The sequence below is a fragment of the Streptopelia decaocto genome (assembly GCF_964273445.1).
Source record: "Streptopelia decaocto genome assembly, chromosome: 1".
NCBI classification, from domain to species: Eukaryota; Metazoa; Chordata; class Aves; order Columbiformes; family Columbidae; genus Streptopelia; species Streptopelia decaocto.
The window spans coordinates 110,973,822-110,999,728 of NC_138663.1; the positions used below are offsets into that span (position 1 = coordinate 110,973,822).

Below are 25,907 nucleotides of genomic sequence, written 5' to 3' on the forward strand. Positions count from 1 at the left end.
GCACACTGTGGACCGCCTGTTGTATTAGTTGCTGCCCCTTCAAATTATTTCCTCAACTGATATCCGAACCTGTATTTAAGTCACTTGTGGAGTGCTAAAACCCTGTTTCTCACTGGTTTAATAAAAGTTGTTTTGGACTCTGTTGTCCCTTAAATTAACCTCGGGGTGCCTCCGTGTAATATTTCGTGACAAGGGGACTGCTGGTTTCAGTTTTGTTTATAAACAAAAATTTTTATATTGTTTTTTTTCATACTCGAGGCATAATAGAGAAACAACAAGCAAAATTCTATTTTTCTCTGTTAAGAGTTCATATCTCTGATAATACAAATGTAACTCTCTTTGCAGAAAGTTTATTCTTTGCTGTTTATAATATAACAGCAGTGGAAATAACAGAAAAGGAGTCTGAGAAGAAGCTTTTAGTCACAGTAGAAATAATGTTCATGTTACTATAAGCTAGATCTAACCTATGCAAATTGAAAAAAGCAATCATTTCATGCCAGTCTGATAATTCCATTGAATCCAATGAACTCCACAAAAAAACTGAACAGGTCAAAAAATAGCAACAGAATTTGTGAGGTAGAAAACCTGCACTTTCCTTGTCCAACAAGTTACCTAAACTGCACTCACTTTGCTTTGTAGGAGAGTGCTATTCAAAAGCATTAATGTCAACACACTGACTTTTTCCTATAAATGTCATTTTTTCACTGTAGGTTCCTACATTTGAAGACTAGAAGGATTAATGCAACCTGTCCTGCTGCAGAATCTAACTGTAGAACAGCAGTTATCATTCACGTTACCAAAAGAAGCTATGTTGCAGTAATATTCCTTAGCTGAAAAATGAAAACACTTTTATATGCATCTTTGAGTGTTTCAATTTACTCATACCTTGCAACAATGATCATGATGAAAAGACTGGCGGAGTTTGAAATCTAGCCAATTGTGAAAAATGACTTATGTATACTTTCATATTTCTGTCATAATCTCTAGAGTCTTAAGGGTTCCCCACACTGTCCTTTGCAGCAATATGAAACACCCAACACATTAAACAGAAAAGAGAGTATCTGAGATCTTCATTGTTGGGGCACTGAGTAGCCTTTAAACACTACAGCTGTACAGAATGGCTGTCACTGGTAAACTGAATGAAAGCATAAGGAAGAAAACAGTTCTCATCCTCTGCCAAATGTAACAATTTCAGTTGTCAATATCAAGTATAATGGGTTAAGAAACTGGTGGGTGAGGTCATTGTACTGTATTCACAAAATCTTGCTGCAGAACTGGATGCAGCCCTGGTCTGAATGCAGTTTGAACAGTCACAGGACTGCAAACACAACAATTTATATAACATTGCAGGTACCAGCCAGCACCACAGGTGGAAGACAGGAAGACATGCTGGTGTGCAGAGCTACACTGAGTACCTGGAGATTGTAATGTTAGAAACTGCTGAAAACATAAAAACTGTAAATTTCTAGGAGGAATAGGTTAAAAACAGCCCAAGCTCAACATCGGCATTTCTTGCCCCTAGAAGCATACTACCACAGCTTCAAAGTTGTCAATACAAAGGTTTTTTTTCAATCATATGCTGCCCTGAAAACTACTTCTATTAATACATCTCCCTAGAGATTACTCCTACATCTCCCTAGAGTTTGTGTCCTTTACAAAGCTGTTTCCAAAAATAAGCAGACATTTTAGATTTCATCTTTGAATAGTCTGTCAGGTTGGCTTCATTTCTGTTGGAGTTGCAGCCCCCTAATATACTTTTATTTGAATATCAGGGATAGTTAATTTTTATATATTTCATCTTATTCCATATGTTTTTAACTATACATTTATCCATATAAAATTTAGTTGAGTTAAACTTTTGCAGCTGTATAGAAAATTAGTTTTCCCACACTAAAAATTGTGTGTCTTACTAAAGACTGAGCAGGTTTTCTGAGAGGCATGACAGAGAAACTAATGCAAAGCTTTCTGATGCTTTTCATTTTTTGCTCAGTTTTCTGTAAACCACATGAGTAGAATCACAGTTAAAACATCATGTAACATTCTTATCTTGTGGTTACCTTGCTTTTCATTATTGTATTGTTCTAAGCACATAATCTAACTTCTTTTTTTTTTTTTTTCCCCCTAGAAAAAGGATTCAGTTAAAGTTCTCTATTTGTCAATTATTTCTTGCTCAAAGTGCTTCACCTTCACTCCTGCTGCCTTCCAGAACAGGAGAAGTCTGACCCGAGTCTTCAAGGAAGAATCACTTTATTAAAGTCTAACATACAACATCCCTTGACAAAAGGATGCCAACTCTGTTCTTATGAACAATGGTGAATCAGAGAGAGATCAGCCTAGGGAGAACATTTGGATAGTAGATGCAGAGTCAAATGAGGATAAGTTTAAAAGATTTCTTTTTTAAATGCTGAAATACTTAAGGAGTTACAGGAACAGTTATAACATCAACTAAGTTGCTGCCTGTAGGCTGTCAGTGTGGAGTGGAGCTGGATAGGACAGAGTACACAGCAGAGAACAGTGGGAGCCAGCCTGCTCAGACACTCAGCAATTTATGCTTCAAGTCTTCATCTTTATCTTTTCTTGTAAAGTAGTATTTCTCCTGAGCTTTTTCAGAGGCTTATAAAAGTCATACTTATTAAATAAGGACCCTAGAAAGTTATGGCAACACTTTAACTAAATATGGAAAAAAACTTGTAACATGCAATCTAAGATGTTTTATGCATTCTTTAGATGGTCAGTAATGTGATGAGAGGATTCAGCCAATAAAGTAAAAATTAATGGGGGGTGGCAATTTAGAATATCTAGCTAAATGTGAAGACCATCATTTATGCCAGTAAGATGACAGATGTGGCATTTATGCACCGTTAATCTATTTATAGAAAGATTATTCCTTATCATACGTGTATCATAATGTGTAATGACAGATTTAAAAGAAGCCTATGGCTTACCAAAAAGTAGGTAAAACAGAAAGGATGTATACAAATTAAGCTGCTCATAAACAATTGAATGAATAATATCTGGGATGAAGGCTGGAACTGTAATCCTCTATACTTTTGTGTAATATTCTATTTTCTAAGAACAGATAAAAGGTATTACAAGGGAAACCAGGAAGAAGCAGTGCTCAGAGCCTTCAATTCCCTTTCTGTGCTGATGAAGAGCTATGAAATTGTGCCTGGAAGTCCTACCAAGGCATGAAAGCCCTACAAGGAAAAATGTTACCTTTCTTGGCTTCTCAGGAGCTAAGAAAAAACAGGCAATAAGAGAGATTAGATCAGATTTAACTGTGGTGTATTGTTTTGGGTTTGGTTTGGGTTTTTTGTGATGTTGGTGGTGGTGGTGGCTTTTAGTTTCTTTGGTTGGTTGGTTTGTTTTTTTTTGTTTGGGTTTTTGGGGGGTTGTTTGGTTTTGTTTGTTCTTTGTTGTTTTTTTTTTTTTTTTTAAACACACACGCTCAATCTCATTTTGTACTTTTAGACTTTTTTGGGGGGGGGCAGGGGGCCTAATTATTTCCAACTATTGAAATCCTATGACTTGATTTTATTTTGTTTCACTGGGGCAAGCTTATTTTCTTTTATGTAAAAATCACTTCCAAATGATCAAACTAATGAAGGTCACTCTGTTCATTTGGAAGTGTCAGATAAAACAGAATTAACTGAAAGCTGTCAGGTGGTTTCTGCTAAGCACCAAGAGAATAATTCTTAAACACTGAAGCATGCTTTATACCTTGCTATACAGAATGGGATTTAGAGACCAGACTGAGCTGGTAGTGCATCTAAAAAAATCAGTTTCTTACAACAAGCAAGAAGCAACTTCCATGACTGAGAACTGAAAAGGTCATGCAAGATCTTATTATTTGAAAAAAAAGGTCCTTCAGAAAGCACTCATTAACTTGTCAAGTTTTTATAAAAGTATTTATGTATTTATCACCTCTCAAATGAATTTTTTGTGATCATTTTTTCACTAAATGAAAATGGGAAGAGATCATGGTATGCATGATGTGGAAAAGCATTTGCCTTGCATTTTAAAATGCTATACATTCTGTAAAATTTTGATGTGAGAAATAAACACTTGCCCTAAAGAAAAGATTCTTGAGGATTTAGTATGAAATCAGTAACAAACCTAAGTTTAGTTTTGCCAGAAACCCACAGAAACAAATAAAGTTGTGTATATGCATAGACACACAGGTGTTGACTATGGAGTTGGATAGACAGGTGAGAGAATGAACTTCTGATACCTCTCCATTGCCATCAGAGCCCTGAGAAGTAGAGCAGTACATTTACAGAGAAATGGATGGCCACAGTCAGTCCCACTGACTAGTTTGGTCCCACTGCTCAGGCGGGATGCAGAGGTAGCAGTGATTCTTCTGTCACCCCAAGACCATGATGCATACGGATAAACCACCAGAAGTTACCTAAATTATTTTTTTCTGCAGAGACTCCCATATTTAGTTGATATCAAGACATAACTTTGTAGTAACATCCCACTAACTGAAAAAAATAGAGGGTTCTTTTACTGGAATGATTTAATCATCTTTCAAAAGCTTTGTTTTATTAAATTTCCTTAGTTGTATGTAGAAAATAGCTACTGCATTACTGAATTTAACTACTTTCATAAATATTCATCAGACAATTATGAAGATTTACATTAGATTTAGAAATTATATTTAGACTGATGGAAGGTACCCAAACTAAAGCCACAGGATTAAGACTAATGTCATTAACTAGATGAGTGAATATGCAAGTAATCAAGTTGCTTCATTTTTAAATTTATAGAAAAGTTTTCAAGGAACTTAAGAAAAAATAATTGATTTCTGTCTTTTCTTAGGAATGTAAGGGTTAATTAGAAGTGACTAGGTATTTTAGTATTTATCTTTGCCCAAATATCCATTAATATTTTTGCTGGGATTTTGGTTACATAGCTATCGGAAATAATTTACAACTATGAATCTAGTTTCCATTCTTGGATGATAGCATTTGTAAAAATCAACCTATCTACAAAATATTTAAGAATTTATTTTTTTTAGAATAAATATGACTTGTCTGTGCCTATATTTTAAAAATGGTACATTAAATTAGTGAAGTGATATTCTAGTTTATCTGAACATAGACAAAAATGCTATTTGCATTATTAAAGTACATCAGCTTTCATATACTAATATTTTCATAGACTTCCTTACTTACTGATGCAAAAACCTAATGGAAGGTCTGGCAGTTTAAGTCTTGAAATGCATGAAATTCATTACCTACTTAATGAAGCATATAGGCAATGAACTTAAGAATTCTTAGTACCATATAACTTTGTGTTGCCATCATGCAATCATATTTACACCGTATATTTTTAATGTCATCAACCTACTAATTCCTACTGAGTTTAGGTTGAGGCTTGCTTTTCAAATATATCTTCCTTTGTTAATCTGTACACTAATTTACTTTGGTCTTGATTTAATAGATACAGCTCTAACTGCATAGGCAAGACCATGGGAAATCTTAGAGTATCAAAATACCTAGAAAATTGAAATGGACTCAGGAATTCTGCAAATGTGTGAATATCAGGCTCCGAGCTACTGAAGCACAGTTTTGCATACTGTTTATATTTCTATTTTCTTCTTCAAGAAGCAAAATCGTTTCCTCACGAGAACCTCTGTTCCTCACAAAAGCCACACATCCAAACTTCAGATACTGCAACTGGCTTTGATTCATTTCACAATGAATAAACAACAAATCTCTTCCTTCTGTTATTTGACATTAAATATTATATGAGCTATCAGAATAACATCAGCTAAGAGCTAAGATTTTGTTTTGTATAACTCTCAAGGTCCAAATACTTACCACTGTAATATAACACTTACTAATTAAGCCACTGCAGCAAGGGTAAATTGGTAAATACTCTGTGCAACGGTCAGTAAGCAACACAGTAGCTCCCATTAGTGGGAGCTATGGGAGCTAGTGGGAGCTAGTGGGCCCAACTGTGGGCCCATCAATTGGGCGACATTTGCTCTCTACAGTATTCCTGACTGAGAATTATGACCACAGACCATCATGAATCTTTTGCTGTGCCTCTTCTGATGATGTCAGGTTGCTACAGTGATTCCACTGCAGTACCTCTACAGCATATGCCTCTCACCAGAGGTCAGCTGGGAGATGATTCTAGAGCTCCATTCACTCACCTGTGCCACAGGTATAGAAAGCAGGATGCTGCCAACAATATTGAGCCTAGTTTGGTGGATGAACCAAAAAAAGCCACACATGCATCAGAAAAAAAAAGCAGTGGTCTGAATAAAACCACCATAGTTTTGACTTTTATTTTCACCTTTGAAAACAAAGAAAACTTCCAAATGAGGAAAAACTGATTTCAAAGTATTTTTTTTCTTTTTAAAATATTTCCATATTCAGCTTTAAGCACAACTTTCAGGCATCTTGTTTCTGAACTAAGTTAACTTAATAAATTTGTTATTTCACAACAGAAATAGAAAACTGCATAAATTTTATTTACAAATTACTAATTTCTTAATCACAGATTCATAGAACGGTTTGGGTCAGAAGGGACCTTGAAGATCACCTTGTTCCAACCCCCAGCCAGCAATGGGCAGGGACACCTTCCACTAGACCAGGTTGCTCAAAGCCCCATCCAACCTGGCCTTGAACACTCCCAGGGATGGAGCATCCACAGCTTCTCTGGGCAGCCTGTGCCAGTGCCTCACCACCCTCATGGGGAAGAAATTCTTCCTTATAGCTAATTCAAATCTACCCTGTTTCAGTTCAAAGCCATTACCCCTTGTTCTGTCACTACAAGCCCTGGTAAAAAGTCTCTCTCTGTCTTTCTTATAAGCCCTCTTTCTATACTGAAAGGCCACAATGAGGTCTTCCTGGAGCCTTTTCCAGGCTGAAAAACCTCAACTCTCTTAGCCTGTCTTCACAGAAAAGGTGCTCCTGTGCTCATGTTCCTCCTTTGGACATGCTTTAACAGGTCTATGCCTTTGTTTTACCGGGGACCCCAGAGCTGGATGCAGTACTCATTGATGTAGTGAAATATCAGAGATACCTCTTCCTCCATGATATTTTTTCAGGGACAGCTGACTAGAAATTCTAGCACAGACAGAAGCTTATAGACTGAAAAGAAAGTAACACTTACACAACAGATTATATATTGTACTGGTGGCTTGGGTAAAATACTTCTCATACAATATTCTTCCTGATAGAAGAAATATCAGAAGACTGTGAAATAAAGACTCTATTTTCTGGCCAAGACAAAAACAAACTTTTTTTTTTTTTTTTTTAGATTTACAATTACGGTCTTTTAGAAAAATTACATTAATATTGAACTAAGTATTTCCAAAGTTGAGTTAATTCCTCAGGGTCTTTTGTTTCCACTTCAGCTTAACATTTCCACAGGTTTTATACCCATTCTGTCTTCCTTCTCACATTTGCACCTATTTTCTACATAGGCCAGAAGATCTAGTCTAACCAGTCTAATACTGGTTAATCCACACTTTTTTATGCAAAGACAATCTTAGCTTCCAAATACCTGAAATCCTTAATGGCCTGAAACACAATAATCCAGGACTAAAAATGACATGAAAAATGACCCAGAGATTCTTTCATGAATAGGTTGTTGCAATTTTTTTTTCCTTCTTTTACTTTACACTTATGTGGCCAAGTAGTATTGGAACTTTGTTAAAATAAAAAGCAAAGAACAGTTAAATTTCACACTTAAAATTACCTTATACACTTCAAAGTAAACATCCAACAGAGTCAACTAAGGGAATAACATACAATGCTGAAGAAATGTACAATGTACAACATTTTGAGCATTCTCTGTGTAGCTATACTGCTCCACAGTTTTTGGTTTTTAACTCAGCACTAAACAGAAAATGAAGGGCTAATCATAAAAATACTGGTACTTGAACTATTAAAGAAGCATCGCTCTGCAAGCATAGGAGCATGTAAGAAAAAAAAAACAAACTTTTTTTTCCTATTTTTACTTCACAGGACTAGTTCTCAAGGTCATATGAGCTGGGTCTCAAGTTATGGAGGCTCGCATGACCTACGCATGTGTTTCTTAATAAGTAAATAGACACCTAAATTAAAAACAAATGAACCAAACCCAAAAAACAAACCCACGCCAATACAACACATACTACATCTGTCATTTTAGTCCAGTATTTTAGCTTAATAGGTGCCAGTTACAGCAATCTAGAGAAAAGGAAAGACTTCATAACTTGCCTTTGACTGTGTTTTTGGTTTGAGAAGGGGCTGTGTTTCTTCTGAGGTGTTTTGTTTTGTTTTAATCAGACATCTGTACTTCTTTGTTCACGATCTCTTTGGTAGTCCAACACAGAGCATAACACTCATGAGACACTAAATGGACTACACCAACTTTAGACAGACCAGCTTCAAAGCAGGGTTCTGATGTGGCTGAAACTTGGCAAAGTTTGAGCCTAATACACTACATAAGTTTAGACTGGACATTAGGCAGCACTTCTTTACAGTGAGGGTGGTCAAAGACTGGAACAGGCTTCCTAGAGAGGTGGTCAATGTCACAAGCCTGTCAGTGATTAAAAGGAACTTGGACAATGCCATTAATAATATCCTTTAACTTTTGGTCAGCCCTGAAATGGTTCGGCAGTTGGACTAGATGATCCTTCTAGGTCCCTTTCACTGAAATTATTCTATTCTATTCTATTCTATTCTATTCTATTCTATTCTATTCTATTCTATTCTATTCTATTCTATTCTATTCTATTCTATTCTATTCTATTCTATTCTATTCTATTCTATTCTATTCTATTCTATTCTATTCTATTCTATTCTATTCTATTCTATTCTATTCTGTCCTACCCTACCCTACCCTACCCTACCCTACCCTACCCTACCCTACCCTACCCTACCCTACCCTATCCGTTTTACTACAGAGCTCAACAAACTGCTTGCAGGAAAAAATGGAACAAAGAAAAGTTATGCAAAGAACAGATTAAACCATTACTGTTGCCATCTTGCTATGACACTGCAGGGAATAAAGCCAAGTGTCAAAAGAGCAAAAATTCAGAGACAATAATAAAAATGTAATTAATATCCTGCAATATTATTGTGTCTCTTCAACTGTGACACTACAATTAATTCTATACTTAAGAAGATAAAGCAGACTTAAACATAACCTGACACTTCCAGGAAAAACTTCCATGGCACAGGTGTTTACTGTACACATATTCCCATCCAACTAAAATATCATGAAATAAAAATATCATGAAATAAAACCTTTTCTAAATATTCTGGTTTTCAGGTTCTAAGTTCCACCAAGCCCAGATGCCACCACTTTCTCAACATATATATAAATATATATATATATATATATGACTGTGAAACACCTACTCTCCTTTGCTGTTACTCAGCTTGGGATTGTCCAGATCACTCAGATGGGTCACTGTCTCACCTACCTAGCAACAGGCCTGCTAACAAGGAAGGTGAAATATGAGAAAATAATCTCCAGAATTTTTATGCTATTTCTCCTTCCCTCCCTTTTTTAGCATGATAAAGGCTGACACAATCCTGTGAGCATTGCTGTCCACTAAACACAGACTGAAAAGACTCAGAGCTACCATACTTGTATGCTTATGGTCCTGAAAACAGTAATAAAACTAAATTATTTGAATCATCCACCGTATTTCATAAGTCACCATGGTGATTATTTGATTACCATAACAAAATGAAATCACCAGCTGGTGCAAACCACACACCAAAGTCTTAGGATCTCTTGCCCACAGGCTAAGCTGGTATTTACTCAGGTTGGACTTGCAAAGGAGCTTTGGGACTGTGCAAAACACTTTTTGTTATTGGTTTATTCCCAACTCAAGCAAAACTAAAACCATGATAAATTTATTCTGAGGATAGCCAAAGTAAAATCCCTAGGCCAAATGTACTCCAGGGTGCTTAACTACATTGTCTGAGAACAAGTGCAGGTTCCAAAATATGTTCTTTGTGTATTGCATTCATTTTAGAAAAAGAGATGGGACACAATGTACACTGAAATCTGCATTTGTCTGATATCACTGATTATGTGGCATCTAAATTTAGCTTGTAATCTCTGCAGAGCAGGACCTTTGTTTCCTGTTTGTTCTGTAATTACTACAGAAAATCGTGGTCTGGCATAAATGAATATATACTGTTTTGACAGGTTTTAAAATAACTGTGGACATTAAATGTTGTCGATCAAACTACGGATAAAATGTCACTGGACGAATCATTTAATCACATTTTGATAACTCAATTTCTGAGCAATTCCTTCTTTGTTATTTCAATTTATTTTCATTTTGACAAATTTGTTGCAACACAGCTAGCATAGACCTTCCATTTGTATCATCATGGTTTAAAAAAAAAAAAAAAAAGATATTTTTACCTTTTACATGCCTGCTGCTATTCAAAGTTCTGTGGAAGCTACTGTTTCTAATGCAGTACTACCTTGAAACAATGGCCAAAACAGCAAAGACTTAGGTTTGTCATATTCAAACAAATCAGGTCAAAAAAACTGCTCTTCTCAACACATATGGCAGACAAAGGCTGGGAGAAAAGATATATTATCCCACCTTAACTATGTAAAGAACTAAACATACAAAATTAAAAGACTTCTGAAATTACAAAGAAAGATTGTAGGAGATATGGAGATTAAATCAAGGTCATCCTCACCTCTGATGATACAAGGAGTTTGCTTTTACTGTGTTTTCATTGATCCCTAAAGAAAAGAAAATCCATATGCTGTCATACAACCGACCTTAGACATAATGAGTAATTCAGTGCTTAGTGTTTGGCAGAGGGCTTCCACTAGGAAGAAAAATGAAGAATGGCAAGTATTCCTTGGATGTAATCATATATTTGCAAGGAAGGAGGAAAAAAAAAAACCTGCTCTCTTTGTTGTGGTAGCCACCCTTAACAGTAGGCTGCCTCAGTTCTCACAACCATTCTCTCTCTACTTTCCATCAGTCATATGAAGGTTTCTCTTGGTATCCTGAAAATTTTTGTCTCCTTTATCTTCCTTTTTCTTTCACCAATTAAAATTACAGATGCAACTTAATCCCTAGTCCAAGTGTTTCAATTAGAATTTGTGTGCCAAGTCCTCTTTTAGCTAAATAAAAACATGATTCCCCCACTTCGTCTCCAAGGATGAAGCACTTGCATCACTTTCAAAGCAATTTGTGACTCCACACTGACAAAAGTCAACCTACACAAGTAGCTATCAGAGCACAGCACCTTCATTGCTGATGGCAGCAATCCTTTTGGTCTTTGAGGTGTTTTCAAGTGTGCAGAGCATGGTCAGTGTTCCTAAGCAGAAAGCAAACAGGCAGAGGCACAGACCTGCTCCCTTTCTGCTGCTGCAAGCAGCTAGGGGCTTATTAAACATAAGAATTCACAGATATGTCAAATGATATCTGAGAAGCTGATAAGATCAAGTCTAAGAGAACAAGTTAACATCTAAAAACAAAGACTATTATTTGGCTAATTTGTTTTCCAGATCTTACATATTATGACCAGAAAAGTAATGGGACACTTACTCTACAAAGCTGTGAAAACACAAACAATGCTTAAGAATAGGCCTGTGCAACCATCACTAACTCTGATACAGTTTTCCTGCATTACCAGGCAGAGCATTTTCTGCATCATCAGACAGAGCCATGTTCTGAGCTATGACAGCTATTTTCAGAAAACAAGCCCTAGAAAGAAGTAAGCAGGAGGGCATAGACAAGTGACAGGACCAGAAGAAATGGCCTCAAGTTGTGTGAGGGAAGGTTCAGATTGGACATTAGGAAATACTTATTCACAGAAAGGGTTATTAGGCATTGGAACAGGCTGCCCAGGGAAGTGGTAGAGTCACCATCCCTGGAGGTGTTTAAAAGACACATAGCTGTGGCTCTTAGGGACATGGATTAGTGTTAGATTTAGGTTACAGTTGGACTTAATTATCTTAATGGCCTCTTCCAACCTAAATGGTTCTATGATTCTGTAACTACAAACTCACAGATTTTAAGGTTTAACTTTATTGGCCAAATGGACCTTATATAAACAGAGTGATGGAATTTCATCAGTAGACAGGGAATTTTAATTGGTTATAAAAAGAGGTTTTAACTTTGAAAAGTATTTCTTACAGCATAGAATGCTAATACAGTTATAAATAATAGGCAGTTTTTCCCGCCTCTTTCACTTTCGGAGCTCGATAATTTTGGATACTTACTTGCAATGGAGATGGGCCACAAGTATAAGTGGTACAAATATTTTTAATGGCAAAATATTAATACTACAGCTTTTACATAGAAAATTGACCGAGACTTTTTGGTATTGCTCAAAGAGAAAAACAATTCCTTTCTCATTATCTCACCACTACACAAGTCAATGTACCATTATTCTACTACTGGCAAGATCTAAGTCAAACCTCTTCAGCATTTATTATTTTCAGGCTATAAAGTATTTTATGTAAATGTTAATTAACATTTGTAAAATGAGATTCAATCCAATTTTTAAATCCAATGTAATTAAAACCAGTTTTTTTGCGCTAACACTGTAAATACGAAGTCTCACATTAGATACTGTAAAATATGTTGAAAACTGCAATAGTTCAGTGCTTGAATTCCTGAAGAACTGCAAATTTTTTGGCAGCTTTAGTCAGTTAAATGTTTCAAAAATTATATTAACACTTTTCTAATAGTTTCAGATATGAAAGAAAAACTTGGTATCCTGAGAAGTACTCTCAATTTAATTCACATTTGCATATTATTGAATTCTTAAATATTCTTCAGAAGACATGGTACTAACAACTTCAGAGACCACAGAGTAAAGGAGTAGGACCTGCAATCTCATCCTGCATGGCAGTTCCTTACATTCCCTTACATTTTGCTCATGACACTTCTGCAAGTAAATTTGCTTCCTTCTGAAGCTACCGAGACGCTACCCTCACGAAAATAAAAAAAAGCTCCTTCAAATTGCAGATTTCTATGAGTGTTAAAGATCTTCACAAAGACTTTGGGAACAAAGTCTGGCAGTTACATAAAACCTGTCTGTTAAATTATGACTCCCCTTGAGCATAGAAGAAGGAAAAGATACCCCTAACAACACTATTAATGGGACTTACAATAGGGTAGTAGTTGGGGAAGTGAACTGCCTGCTGACAGCCTGTAAACAGGACTTTCTGTTATTTCATGTCTGCTCATGGTTCTGGGCAACACTGACTTTCATTTAATTTGTGACTGGGTAGGCTGAAGGTTGGGAGGGCTGAAGATGTATATGCTCTGACCCTTTCACGAAAATCACCTCTGTCACCTCAGTCCCCAAACACTTTAAGATCAGCAGAGTAAACAGCAGAATATCAAACAGGCTCAAATTTTCTTGGCACTATAAATTAGAAGACTTTTTTTGTCTGTATTCGGACTGACCACTGCTATTGATTAACTTGGTCACTAAATGATTATCAACAGAGGTTAAAAAAAGACACAAAGCAGACTAAGAGACCAGCTCTCCCACAATGCCATACCAAATCCTTCCCTAGGCTGAAATGGGAAGTACATTCTCCTTCTGTCAGCTGATGGTATATCCTGAATCCTTCAAGCAGTTAACTTCATGTAGCCATGGCAACATCATACAATAATACATAACCTGCTAGTGTGAAGCATCCCCCTACCAAATCATGCTTTCCTTGTTCAGGGTGCTTTTTTCATTGTTGTTGCTGTGCTATTTTATTTTATTTTACTTCATTTTATTTTATTTTATTTGTGGGCCTAGTCAAAACTATGTAAAGGCATTTTCAAAAAAAATAAATTACGTATCCCTGTTTCTGAAAGATCTCTTTCTGCAGCACAGCCTTACACTCCTTATTGGACTTTATCTTTGCTGTTCACAAGCTCACAATTGGCAGAGAACTCACTTTGAGGTCATGTTTTCCTGATGAGAGATTTAGTCAACCATTCTGCTCTCCTAGCTATTTTGGAGGATAGATGACAAAATCTCCTAAGACTTATGATTTGAGTAAAATTAAGTGCCTGTATCCAACACAGCAACCCAGGGTGCCCACTCTCCAACACAGACTGATTATTAGGAACATAAAACTTAAAACATTCTTACCTATTTAGAAGTACCTGATCTAGAACTACCCAGGTATATTCCACCTGAATTACCAAAAATTACCAAAAAAGACAAATTACCAAAAAAAAAAAGAGAAATTTAGTAATTATCTAACTCTCTTCACAGGCTTGAGAAGGTAAGTATGCTAGGAGCAAGCCACCAGCACTGATATAACTTAACACACTTAGTAGCTCTGGGCCTATAGAAAAAGCTGTGCCACTTTTACTCAATAATATTGCAAAGAAAGGAGGAAGGTCACCTTGTAGTCTTACATCCTTTTTGGGAGCATGACAACACCTGAAGTAGACAGTTTAGACCTTGCCCTTAATCCACAGAACCATATGCGTTTAGTATATATAGCCTGAGAAGTGATATATAACTGTAATTCCCCATCAGTCAAACATTTTTGGGGCATGTTCTTTCCTGTTCTTAAAGGGCAACTCCTCCCAGTGTTCCAAAAAAACTTCTTACTCCCTCTTAAAATGTCCCATAACTTTCCTACATATCCTGTAGCAACAAATTCATTCCAAGGAACTGGTTTCAGATGGGGAACTCAGTAACATTATCCCTTTCAGAGCTATAGTTTTGTCTTGTTACTGATGTTTCTTTAACAATGACTCTTTTTTTCCTTCTTTCCTTTCCATGGCATAGAGTTCATAGGAAAAACAAGGTTTCAGATGTAAAGAAGTACATCAGGATGATTAACAAAATGTGCACCTTTATGACACTGGAAAGTTATTACTCAGGTTCTGGAGGAGTTCTTGAAACACATGGAATCCAGAGATTATGTTTCAATAATTCAGCTTAAAAATATCAACAAACTAACTGGGCAAACTGTATACAAGTACAGTTTTCACTTACACCTTTTTTTTTTTTTTTAACAGTCTTGGTAACTATGAGTTTTACTACTGAATGACAACCTTCAGACTGTATAAATTTATTCTTCCAAGTGGTAAACTCTTTATTTGTATTCAATAACTCTAAGAGAAAACCACATGGACGGCAGCACAATGGAGACAGCTATTTTAGAAACACGTCGAGAACAACAGTACAGCTTTAATTCACTGTGGAGTTTCCATACATATTGTCGTGAAAGTGATGACAAGTTGATGATTTTGCCGTAAAGCTGTCAAATACAGCAAACTATTCAATAAAGGCAGTTTTATGGAGTGGCACACAGACATTCAGATTCTTTTCAGATTAGTTCAAGCACAGCTCTCCTAACAACCAATTATAACATATAGTTTTTCTTTGAAAAACAAACAAGTAAAAAACCCAATCAAACAAGCAAAAAAACCCCCAAAACAACAACAACAAAAAACACCCCCTCCAAAAAAAACAAAACCAAAAATAAAACCCATGCAAACAAACAAAAAACAAACTGCGAAAGTGAAATAACTCTACATCCTCTATAAATTATTCATGAATTTGTAGACTTGGCTTTAAAAACTGCCAAATAAAATTTTAAAAGGAACCATTTGGTCCCAATGTGTAATTCTTGATCAAAATAGTCTTCAATGAAATGCTTGTTTTTATTGTTATTATTTATGTATTTAATGTAATAGAACTTAACCTCTCAAGTGATATTTCGAGAATTTTGCACAAATGCTGAAGTAAGATATGTTTTACTTTGGCTTCCTGTAATCTTGAAAGAGAGAATCTTTGGTCTGTAAGAGATTATTTCTTCATAGAGTTCCATAAATATTCATTTTTCATACCTCCTCTATTGCTTACACAGCCAGAAACCACATTACAAAATTGGGATGCAAATTACTAGCAAAGTAAAACCACAGAAAGGTTATTCACCATTATATTTTGCATGTGTGTGAACACAGCAGTAGGAAGGCTTGCTATTTAAAGTTTGTTATGTTTCCAGGATCTAGTAAGATCTAACACAGCCTTTGTAATTACTTCAGTATTTCTGATTGTAAGACTGTAGATTTGTTTTTATTATCTCTCAGTATATTTCTATATTGACTTGTTACCAGCTTTATGTATTATATACATAGGAACTTTTGGAAAATAAAAGGAATTTTCAAAGTTTAATTACTTTATGATATTCAAAGTTGTTTATGAACTCATTCAATTTAAGGAAACAACGCTGTCATCAGCAGTAATGCAAAGTGTTTTGGAACTGTGTTGCATTATGCAGAGACAAATGGTATTGTACAGCATATGGTTCTGTAGAATAGAATATTTCCTCGAGGTCTTTAAAAGCACAAGTGCTTTTCCCCACAACTTTTCCTCAAGAGTTAATATAATTATTATTCTTATGTATTCTTTAATGTATAAGTTGTAAACAAACTATGATTTACATAAAATAAACAGAGACTTGAGTATAACATTATGTAAACATAACAGAATCTTTACTTCACAGAGCCAAGTTCCTGCAATTTCATATAGATAATAAAGGGTGCGGAAAAAAGGTTCAAGGGAAATAAATCAATTGTATGAGCTTCTCTTTAATTTCTGTTTTCATTTCCTAAAGACTAAACCTATGCAAACTGGAACACAGGAGGTTCCAATTAAACATGAGAAGAAACTACTTCGCGGTGAGGGTGACAGAGCACTGGAACAGGCTGCCCAGGGAGGTTGTGGAGTCTCCCTCTCTGGAGACATTAAAAAACCTGCCTGGACACCTTCCTGTATAACCTCATCTAGGTGTTCCTGCTCCAGCAGGGGGATTGGACTAGATGATCTTTCGAGGTTCCTTCCAATTCCGAACATTCTGTGATTCTGTAATACTTTGACAATTCTGTTGCAAAATAATGCCATGATCATTGACTTTTTTCCAATTCTTCATAGAGATTCTCTAACAACTTTCTTTTGATTTGCCTGATTTTGTATAAAACATCTACCTTGTTTATTTTTATAAATACTTTAAAAAGGCAATAATGGTTTCTAAAGATAATTCAAAGTTAAAATTTAATGAGCATAATATACACATTTCTGCAAGCAGAATGGCTTAAGAGTCACCAGTGTTAGCACAGAAGACAGAACCTTTAGGGTTTTAATTCCAGTTGATGGCAGGCTGACCCAACCTGTGACTGAGAATGCAGCTATCTTGTACAGTAGCTATGAGTCTCATTTAGTGCGTACAATATATCTGTTCAATGATACTGGCCAGATCCCCTTGTCAGGTTTTTTACTAGCACCTTAACAATAGTGTGGCCAGCAGGTCATTGTGGCACTGTACTGGACACTGGTGAGGCCACACCTTGAATCCTGTGTTCAGTTTTGGGCCCCTCATCATAAGAAGGACATTGAAATACTAGAGAGAGTTCAGAGGAGGGTGAAGAAGCTGGTGAAGGGTCTGGAGCACAAGTCTGATGAGAAGCAGCTGAGGGAGCTGGGGCTGTTTAGCCTGGAGAAAAGGAAGCTGAGGGGAGACCTTTCCATTGTCTACAACCACGTGAAAGGAGGTTGTAGCATGGAGAGTGTTGGCCTCTTGACCCAAGTAGCAAGTCATAGGACAAGCGGAAATGGCCTCAAGTTGCACCAGGGGAGGTTTAAATTTGGTATAAGGAAAAAAAAATTCATGGAAAGGGTTGTCAGGCATTGGAGGAGGCTGCCCAGGGGAGTGGTGGAGTCACCATCCCTGAAGGGGTTTAAAAGGCATTTAGACGAGGTTCTTAAGGACATGGTTTAGTGCTAGAGTTAGGTTATGGTTGGACTCGATGATCCTGACGGTCTCTTCCAACTGAAATGATTCTATAATTCCACATCCCTTTAAATTAGCCCGTCTTCTCAGCTGTTTACTTCTTGAAGTGTGAGATCCTGGGCTTCAGCCCAGGAAGAGGTGCTGCACTAAATACAGCTGAGTCAATCAGCTCCTACATGACAGATCATCACACTGCAGCCCTGCATGCCCATCCCTTCATGATGGGATCCAATGCATGTGGCACCTGATGGTGTGACATCACAGATGGCTGCATGTGAGAGTGGGACACAATTGGTGCAGAGGAGCACGAATGGCTCAGTGCTGATGCTCAAGTCAAGAAACTGAGCAGATTTGAATTAGTACTCACAACTGCTAAGACATAACCATGGAAACCAATCTGTATTCATGGAGAAGGGAAAAAAACCACAGCAAACAGGAAACAGTCTGCAATGAGGTAGTCCAGGGGGGACTTGCAACAAGGCTCTGGTCAAAGTGTAACGGAGGGGACACTCTCTAGGGCTGTGGGGAACACACAGGCCTTAGCAAGTGGAGCAAGTTCTCCATTCCAAGGTTCAGCTCTGACTGTGAGCAAGATTCCCAGGGATGGACTTGGGGACAATACCCTGGGTGCAGCAGGGTCAGTATGTGCTGGGCTGCAAGGCAAAACAACTGCAGTGGGTGAGAGCACTGCACAGCAAAATGGGATTCGGAGGAGCTGTGTCAGGGAGCACACAGTTAGAGAGCACTCCAGGAGAGTCCTCCTTCTTGTGTTCAGGACAGCACAGCACTGCGAAGGGGTGGAAGAAATGAACTACCCCTATGATAGCTGCAGCAACAACAAGGGGATCCTGTCTATACAGGTATGTAGTAGTCCTAATTCAAAATAAACAGAGCAATCTCCATCTTCTTCACACAACATATAGGGTAAAAAAAAAATAAAAAAATAAAAAAATCATACAATTAAAAATATAAAAATTACTGGTGTTCTTTTAAAAAAGTACTTCAGGTGACGATATGCCACATTTGGCATATATTCAGAAAAACCTTATGTGTCACATCATAAAGTCCTTGCATTTTTTTTTCCCCAAGAAAGAAAGATCTTGATCTCCTTAAAATCTGAAAGTAATAAATACCCCTTGAATAGTGTTTAGTACAACTTACAATTATACAAATATAAACTAAGCATGAAAAAAACATGAATCCAGTTTACTGCCTCAGAAGTCTGGATCAAAAATGGCCCTGATTATACTTTATCTCCCTCCACTGCAGAAACGCAGACCCTGTATATTTCTGCCAATAAATATTTTGTTTAATTTAAAATTGCTTCATTAGCAAAAATAGGATGATGTTAGAAGATGCTATACTACAGCAAAATGTACTTGAAAGAACATAAACGGACATGACTTATATCTACTGCATAAGTTGCACTTCTACAGTCAACAATAGTGACATTTCCAACATAGAAAATTGACTGCTAAATCACAGCAAAAATTAATCTTGTATAATCTAAGTTCAAAATCAACTAATCATTTTGGGAATGCTTACAGATAAAACTAAGAAACCATCATGTAAAATATATTCACCACACTACTAGCCAAAGATGCAAGCTTTAATATAGCTGGGTTACCACATACTCATTGATGATTCACAGACTGATAGCCTTCTTTCCTTTTTTTTTTTTTTTTTCCTGTATGAGCAAGAAGCATTTTATTTGTCTTAGAAGGCAATTTCATTTAAAGTCAAGCGCAGTTTTCCAACAGAACAAGACTTAGCCATGCATACAATTCACATGAGGGCATGCAGGAATTATACTTGCATTTCATGTAGTCTGCAATTCTTATATTCAGAAGACTTGTCTCAGAATTAAAAATTAAAACATACTAGAAAATACTGATGGGAGTACTACATATGTTGGCTTTGAAGTGCTGTAAAGCTAAGTTATATGTATACACTTAATCTGAACTCAACTGAGTATGTGATTCCAAAATTAATCTGCATGTCAAACAGGAACAGGTACTTATACAATATATAAGTGCTACACATTTCTTCTCAGACTTCAAATAAAACAAATACATATCCTGTCTCTCTCAGTAATATGTTTCAAAGCCAGGAAGAGAATAGCAGTTAAGCAATGGTATTTCACAAAGGACATAGTCTAGCTTATGTATGTGGTACTAAAAACAATGCAATCCAAACATGCAATATGATTTTGACATATTATGGAAAGCATTTACCTGATCAAATAAAGAGATAATGTGCGTGTGTGTATATATATTTTATTTTTTTTAAATATGGGGATAGAGAAATTCAGCCCTTGTATACAACTTTACAGTCATCAGTTTCAGGAAGGTATTCCTGGTCTCCAGACCAAGATGTACGAAAGTGTGTATCCACCTAAAGTGAATTGGCTGCAACCACACAGAAAACATTCGGTCTGGGTCTTCTTTAAGTTCCGCAGGGGACTTCTAGGACAGTAAGAAATCATTTTTTTTGTAGTTTTCAGTCCTGAGTACTCAGTAACTGAAGATATATAACAGTCCACCACAGAGGGCTGCTTTTATAGCATGAACTTGAGACTGTGTTTCATCCTATAGCAACGGGCATAAGGACATGCAAAAATCCAAGGGCAACAGGACTGTGTCTTTGATAGACTTCTTCTAAAACTACTAATTTTTCCACCTTTGACACAGCTGGTTAGTTAATTCTGAATAGGGAAACTGGATCTGAAGAACTAATCCAGACTAATATAGAGCATCATCAGACTTCTGCATCAGCTGAAGGGAGATGAAAGAAGAGGCTGTGGCTTTACTATGGGGGATGGAATTGAAAGCTTCTCATAGCCTATGGCTATACTCTGTGAATTCTTTATTTTTCCTCCTTGTTTAAGAATAAATGTATTAATTATCTGTAGTGAACGCACTCTATATTTGCTACAATGAGCTTGGAGACAAGCAATGTGAAATTAAGGAAAAATTTGAAATATACATTCACTGACTTTCACTTACATTTATCCTATATGCAATTTGGAAAATATGTGTGAGAACTGTCGCCTGATGGAACTCTCATGGCAAAAATGTCAAGTGCCTGAAAAATGCTAGGCTTATCAATTATTACAATTTTTTTTCATATTTGCTGAAACATCATATGATAGCAGAATCACCACTTACTGCGGTCAGTAATTATTGTTCTGGCCTCTTGATTGGTCGCCTTGTTTTTTAGATTTTGTGCTGCAGTTACTAGTTCATCCAGTTGGGGACGTCTTTGCTCCAGATCCTGTAGTATTGCCTAGTTGCACACAAATAGAAAAATAAAACAAAAGAAAGAGCATGTAGAGCTGTTGAGAAGACCATGTTCAGAGACTTTTTTTTTCTTTTTTTTTGTGCCGGTTTGATTTAAAGCAGAAAGATTGTTTGCTGTTTCAAACAATACAAAGAATTTAGTCTAGAACTTCCAAATGTTGCTATTCTTAACACAAAAATACCAGGTCTAACTTGTAATAATTATTTTAAAATAATCTATAGAACTAAATAGAAAACAAACATAAGACTTAATTTTTTAACCCATCAAATTATGCAGGGTGAGCTATTTTCATCTAGAAAGCTATAGAAGGATACTAGTCTTCTACATTATCTTAGATTTTACAGTGTATTTCAAAAATACACTGTAAATAATACGTAGGGGTTTGATTCTTACAGATTAAGCAGGATCTTCCTAGTAAATCATGAAGTCTAATTAATAATGTTTATTTCTTAATATTTTAAGACTGTTTAATTACTATCTGTTCGTTTAAAGCCAATATATGTCTGTTAACATTGCTTTTTCTGTTCTGACACCCTACCTAGCAGAAAAGTAATTAACACTCAAAATAATTTATATGTTAGTCAAGCAGATGCATAAAGCCCTGGCAATGTGAACAGAAAGTAAGAAGTAGATCTAGACTTTTTCACAGGGAGAAAGATGGGCTTCAGAATAATGAATCATGGTCTTTAGAAAGTAATAAAAATTAAACTAGCTTTAGAAGTAATGAAAATGAGAACTCAAGGAAAGTAAGGTATATAAGATTTATGCATATATTAGTTTGAATTATTTTACAGGATTAAGGGAGAACAAACAAGGAATCAGTTCAATGGTTTCCTAGATAAGAGGCATCCAAGCATGTATTTAAAAGACATTGACAAAATCTAGCAACTTCAAGTCTGTATCGTGTAGCTTCCAGAAAAGATGCTCACTAGATTTTCCAGTCTTAAGAGTTGGAAGTAGCAAAATTTATTACCAAATTCTGAACAAATGACTCTTTCCTGCCCACAATTTAGAGTCACCAGAACAGTATGTCGTCAGATAGCTAGTAGGTAAAGTATATCAGCCATCAAGCTGACAACAAGGGTCAGTGGAGGATTTTTATTTTTCAGGCTTTTTATGTGAACAGTGGTTAGATAATTTGTCAGCATACTCACCTGGTTATTGAATGAGTCTTGAATATTTTATTGTCTTAAAAGTTTTGGGTTTTTTTTCCCTTTCCTATAAAATGCTTTTATTCTAGATATCCATACTTTAACAAGTGGTTATTCACTGACTGCACTGAGTAGAAAAGACCTGCAGAGTCTGATCTTAAATTTGGCCTTCCAACTTGAGATTAGAGTTACATAACTTCACCAAGTTGAAGGTGACAGGTAAAGGTCCAATATCATTTTATGTTCGATGAGATTAACAAAAGCGCACAAGAATATCACCTCCAGTAACTAAGGCATGTCTCATCAAAAGTAAGCTAACAGCTCCACAGAGTTCTGGTTTTGTTCAGTTACAAAGTCTTCAAAAAAGAGGTAATTTTCAAGATATACAGCTAGCTACATCCTGCGAAATTCTTGCCTTTAACTTCTATATCAAAAGTTCTTTGAAAATCTATTATAATCAGCATTCTAAACTCATACCCAAAAGTTTGGATGGTACTTTTGCGCTTGTATGCTGATTGGATTGAGACATGCAGTTAGAACAGCAGCTTGCATAATTAAGAAAAGAACAAATTTCTCATTAGAAGTCTCTCCTAAGTGAAAGCACTCAAGAAAAAGAAATAAAATCTACTGATGCAGTTACTACATCAAGATATCTATCTGCCTTCAAAACTCTATTTTCTAGGAAGACAAGTTAATAAGTGACATGAATTTTACACTAGAAAAAGCTGTCCCATTGCAGCCTAACAATATCTGCATACAGATATTGTGAAAATGGACTGTGCAGAAGGGACATTAAAACCTGCACAACATGCTCAGATAATTATGTGGCCTCCGAAATATTATAATATCTCCCTTTCTCTCTCCTTCCCCTACCCAGATTCTGTTTAGAGGAGGAAAAGCAAAGTGAGTCTAAGGCCTTATGCCAACTGTGACTCTAAAGTGTTCCCTAAAGTTTCCTAAATATATTTTTTATATTTGATATAGTGAATAGAAGAATGATTTATCTGATCCAGCCTGAGTCTCCAGCCAGCCATGAAATGCTGTGCTTGAGCTACAGAAGACTTCTGCTATATGAAGTCTGGTAAGAAACAAAGCAATAGGTAAGGACTGCTCAGTAAGGATTTGCTCAGTACCAAAAGGAGAGAATGGAGTTAACGTTTGCCTGAGTGCTGTACAGAATGATTTACCCACAAGACCCATCTGCAGTTCCTGAACTGGACACTCAGGAAAACTAGCAATGCCTCTTTAAAGTGAGTCTTTCTAGCTCTGCTGTTTTCTTGGAGACACTACAATCTTGTTGCTATATGGACTCTGAGGACATCCTTGCCTCTGTAATTTAATGTGAATAAAATTACTTCCTACTAGATGTACTAATGTGTATTTTTTGAAAGGTCAGACAGGACATCTTGAAACCCTTATACAGATCTGAAGATGCTTGGACCTGTCTGAATACAATAATATATCATTATAGAACAGACTTTTTTTCTGAGTCTTACAAAGGTAACCATTCAGAATAAGGAAAAAACCAAATGTTTCTCAAATATATATTCTTTCTTTGATTCAATACAAAGTGTCTGAGAAACTTAGCCAAACAATGCCCTATTTTATTCAGTAAAATTGTATCAATTAACATTGTAAAATTGTTACAATGTTTATTGGTGTCCTGGTTTTGTTAAAAACAAGACCAGTTTCTCTTTCAGTGAATTTTCCTTTCAGCTAAGTGCCTTCTAAGTAACTGTACTCTTCTGAATTTTTTGCCTGCATGTTTTTCTCAGACACTGTGCTTGGTGCTGATATCGCCAAGGTGAAGATCAACAGAATGCTGAAGAAGCCTCATGTTTAGATTTATTGCTATGACAGCCCAGAATTCCACACATACCATAACTGAGAGGAGTGTGTTTGAGGAGGGGTGGACAGAACAGGTGACTAAAACTGACCAACTGAGTATTCCATCCCATAATTGTCATACCCCCTATATAAGAGGGTGATCACGAGGGTCAAGTTCTCTTCGACTGTGGCCAGCACCTAGGGGGACCCTCTCTGCGTGCCTGTGACCTATAGGCCTCAGGCCCTGCATCCCTGAATCCATTTTCCAGTTTGCTGTGAAGTCCCACCTGTGACTTCTGGGTGCCCGTTCTGTAGATACTGGAGCCACACCAGCTCAACCCACCCAGCTCCACCGCCGCTGGAGTGACGCCAACTCCATATCGAGCATTCAAGATTGGTTTTGTATATTTTGTATATATTCTCTATTTATTAGTAGTATTACTAAAACCCTTTAAACCCTTCCAACTTGAAATCTAAGCCTCTTTTCCTTCCTTCTTATCTTCCATATAATCCTTCCGATCTAAAGGAAGAGGTGGAGGGAAGGTGAGGGGGCAACAGGGAGTGTCTGCCATGGTTTATTGTTGCCTTGCCTTAAACCTTGACAATTGGTACAATTTTACCAACTGGTAGAATGTTAAAGACATAGTAAACATATTTTCTACATGGAACCTGCATTGCACATGCATATGCAAATCCTGATGGAAATTTAGATAAAAGTAGCTATTAATACCAAAATACACAATTCCTGAGCCTTCCTGTGATTCTGTAGCACGAAAGTAAACAGCAACACTTGAGATCCACTTAAAGTATTCTCAAATTCAGAAAATATTCTGTGACTGGATAAACTAATCATATAAATTGATTTTGTGGATAACCAAAATATAAATAATTATGCTAGGAAGATAAGTGCTTTGATGAATACAAATTAAAAGACAGCCAAGTATGATTTTTGGAAAAAAAAATAGTTTCAAAGGATTACCTGAAATGACATAAAACAAACAAACAAACAAACAAACAAACTCAAAACCAAAACCGGAAACAGTTTTTATATGGAGATAATTTTTAAAACTTTTACAAATTCAGCCAGATATATAAAGTTGTAAAACTGGATCTTGAACAGAAAACTAAGTGGAATCTATTAGAAGATGTTGTTACAACAGATGTGGGAAGAAAAACTCATTAACAATGGCATCCTAGTGGAGGCACTGCAGATGCAACAGACCAAATGCCTCTGGTTCAGAATGTCAGCACACTGAAATAGATCTGCTAAGTAAAAACGGGTAACGCAGAAATAAAAGTTATTACAAAAGGATTTTCAAAATCCATTAAACAGAAATCTAAATAGTCCCCACCAGGTCACCAAATGCACAGGTACAAAGACTTAAGAAGTCAGCTACAGTAAAAGGATTTTTTGCTTTAAATAAATACTTGTGTTCTTGTACATATAATTTCCCTTTACTATCATGTTCCTAGTGCTCTGTTAAATTACAATGCTTTATTCTGCAAAACATTATGGATCAAATTTAATCAAGAAATTTGTGTTTAGTAATAAATGTAATTCAACGTGAGCAGCTCAACAATGAAGAAGGATTGTTGACATCCATGGTTGTACAAATACAGCTTTAAAGCCCAAAGAGCTTTTCTTTATGTTCCATATATCTACGAGTGCCAACATAATAATGCTTGGTGACAGCGCAGTAATGGAAAGATGAGATACAGTCATCAAACTTGCCTACAGTTTGTTAGAAAGTGATGATATTCACTTTTAACAATCTTTCCACATTTGTGGACAGCAGCTGCTCAAAAGAAAAATCCAATTTTCAGGTTCCTAACTTTTATGATTTCTTTACACAAAATGGGGCTGAAGTATGG

At 36.3% G+C, this 25,907-nt stretch overlaps 1 protein-coding gene across 11 annotated transcripts in view; it reads right to left on the reverse strand.

Moving 5' to 3' along the window:
* DMD (dystrophin) overlaps window positions 1–25,907 on the reverse strand; it is a 1,259,796-nt gene that overhangs the window by 293,665 nt on the left and 940,224 nt on the right. For all 11 annotated transcript variants that reach the window (XM_082049442.1, XM_082049444.1, XM_082049438.1 and 8 more), the window contains one exon: window positions 20,925–21,042. In XM_082049442.1, coding sequence (XP_081905568.1) covers window positions 20,925–21,042 — 118 coding nt within the window. The remainder of the gene's footprint in view (window positions 1–20,924; window positions 21,043–25,907) is intronic.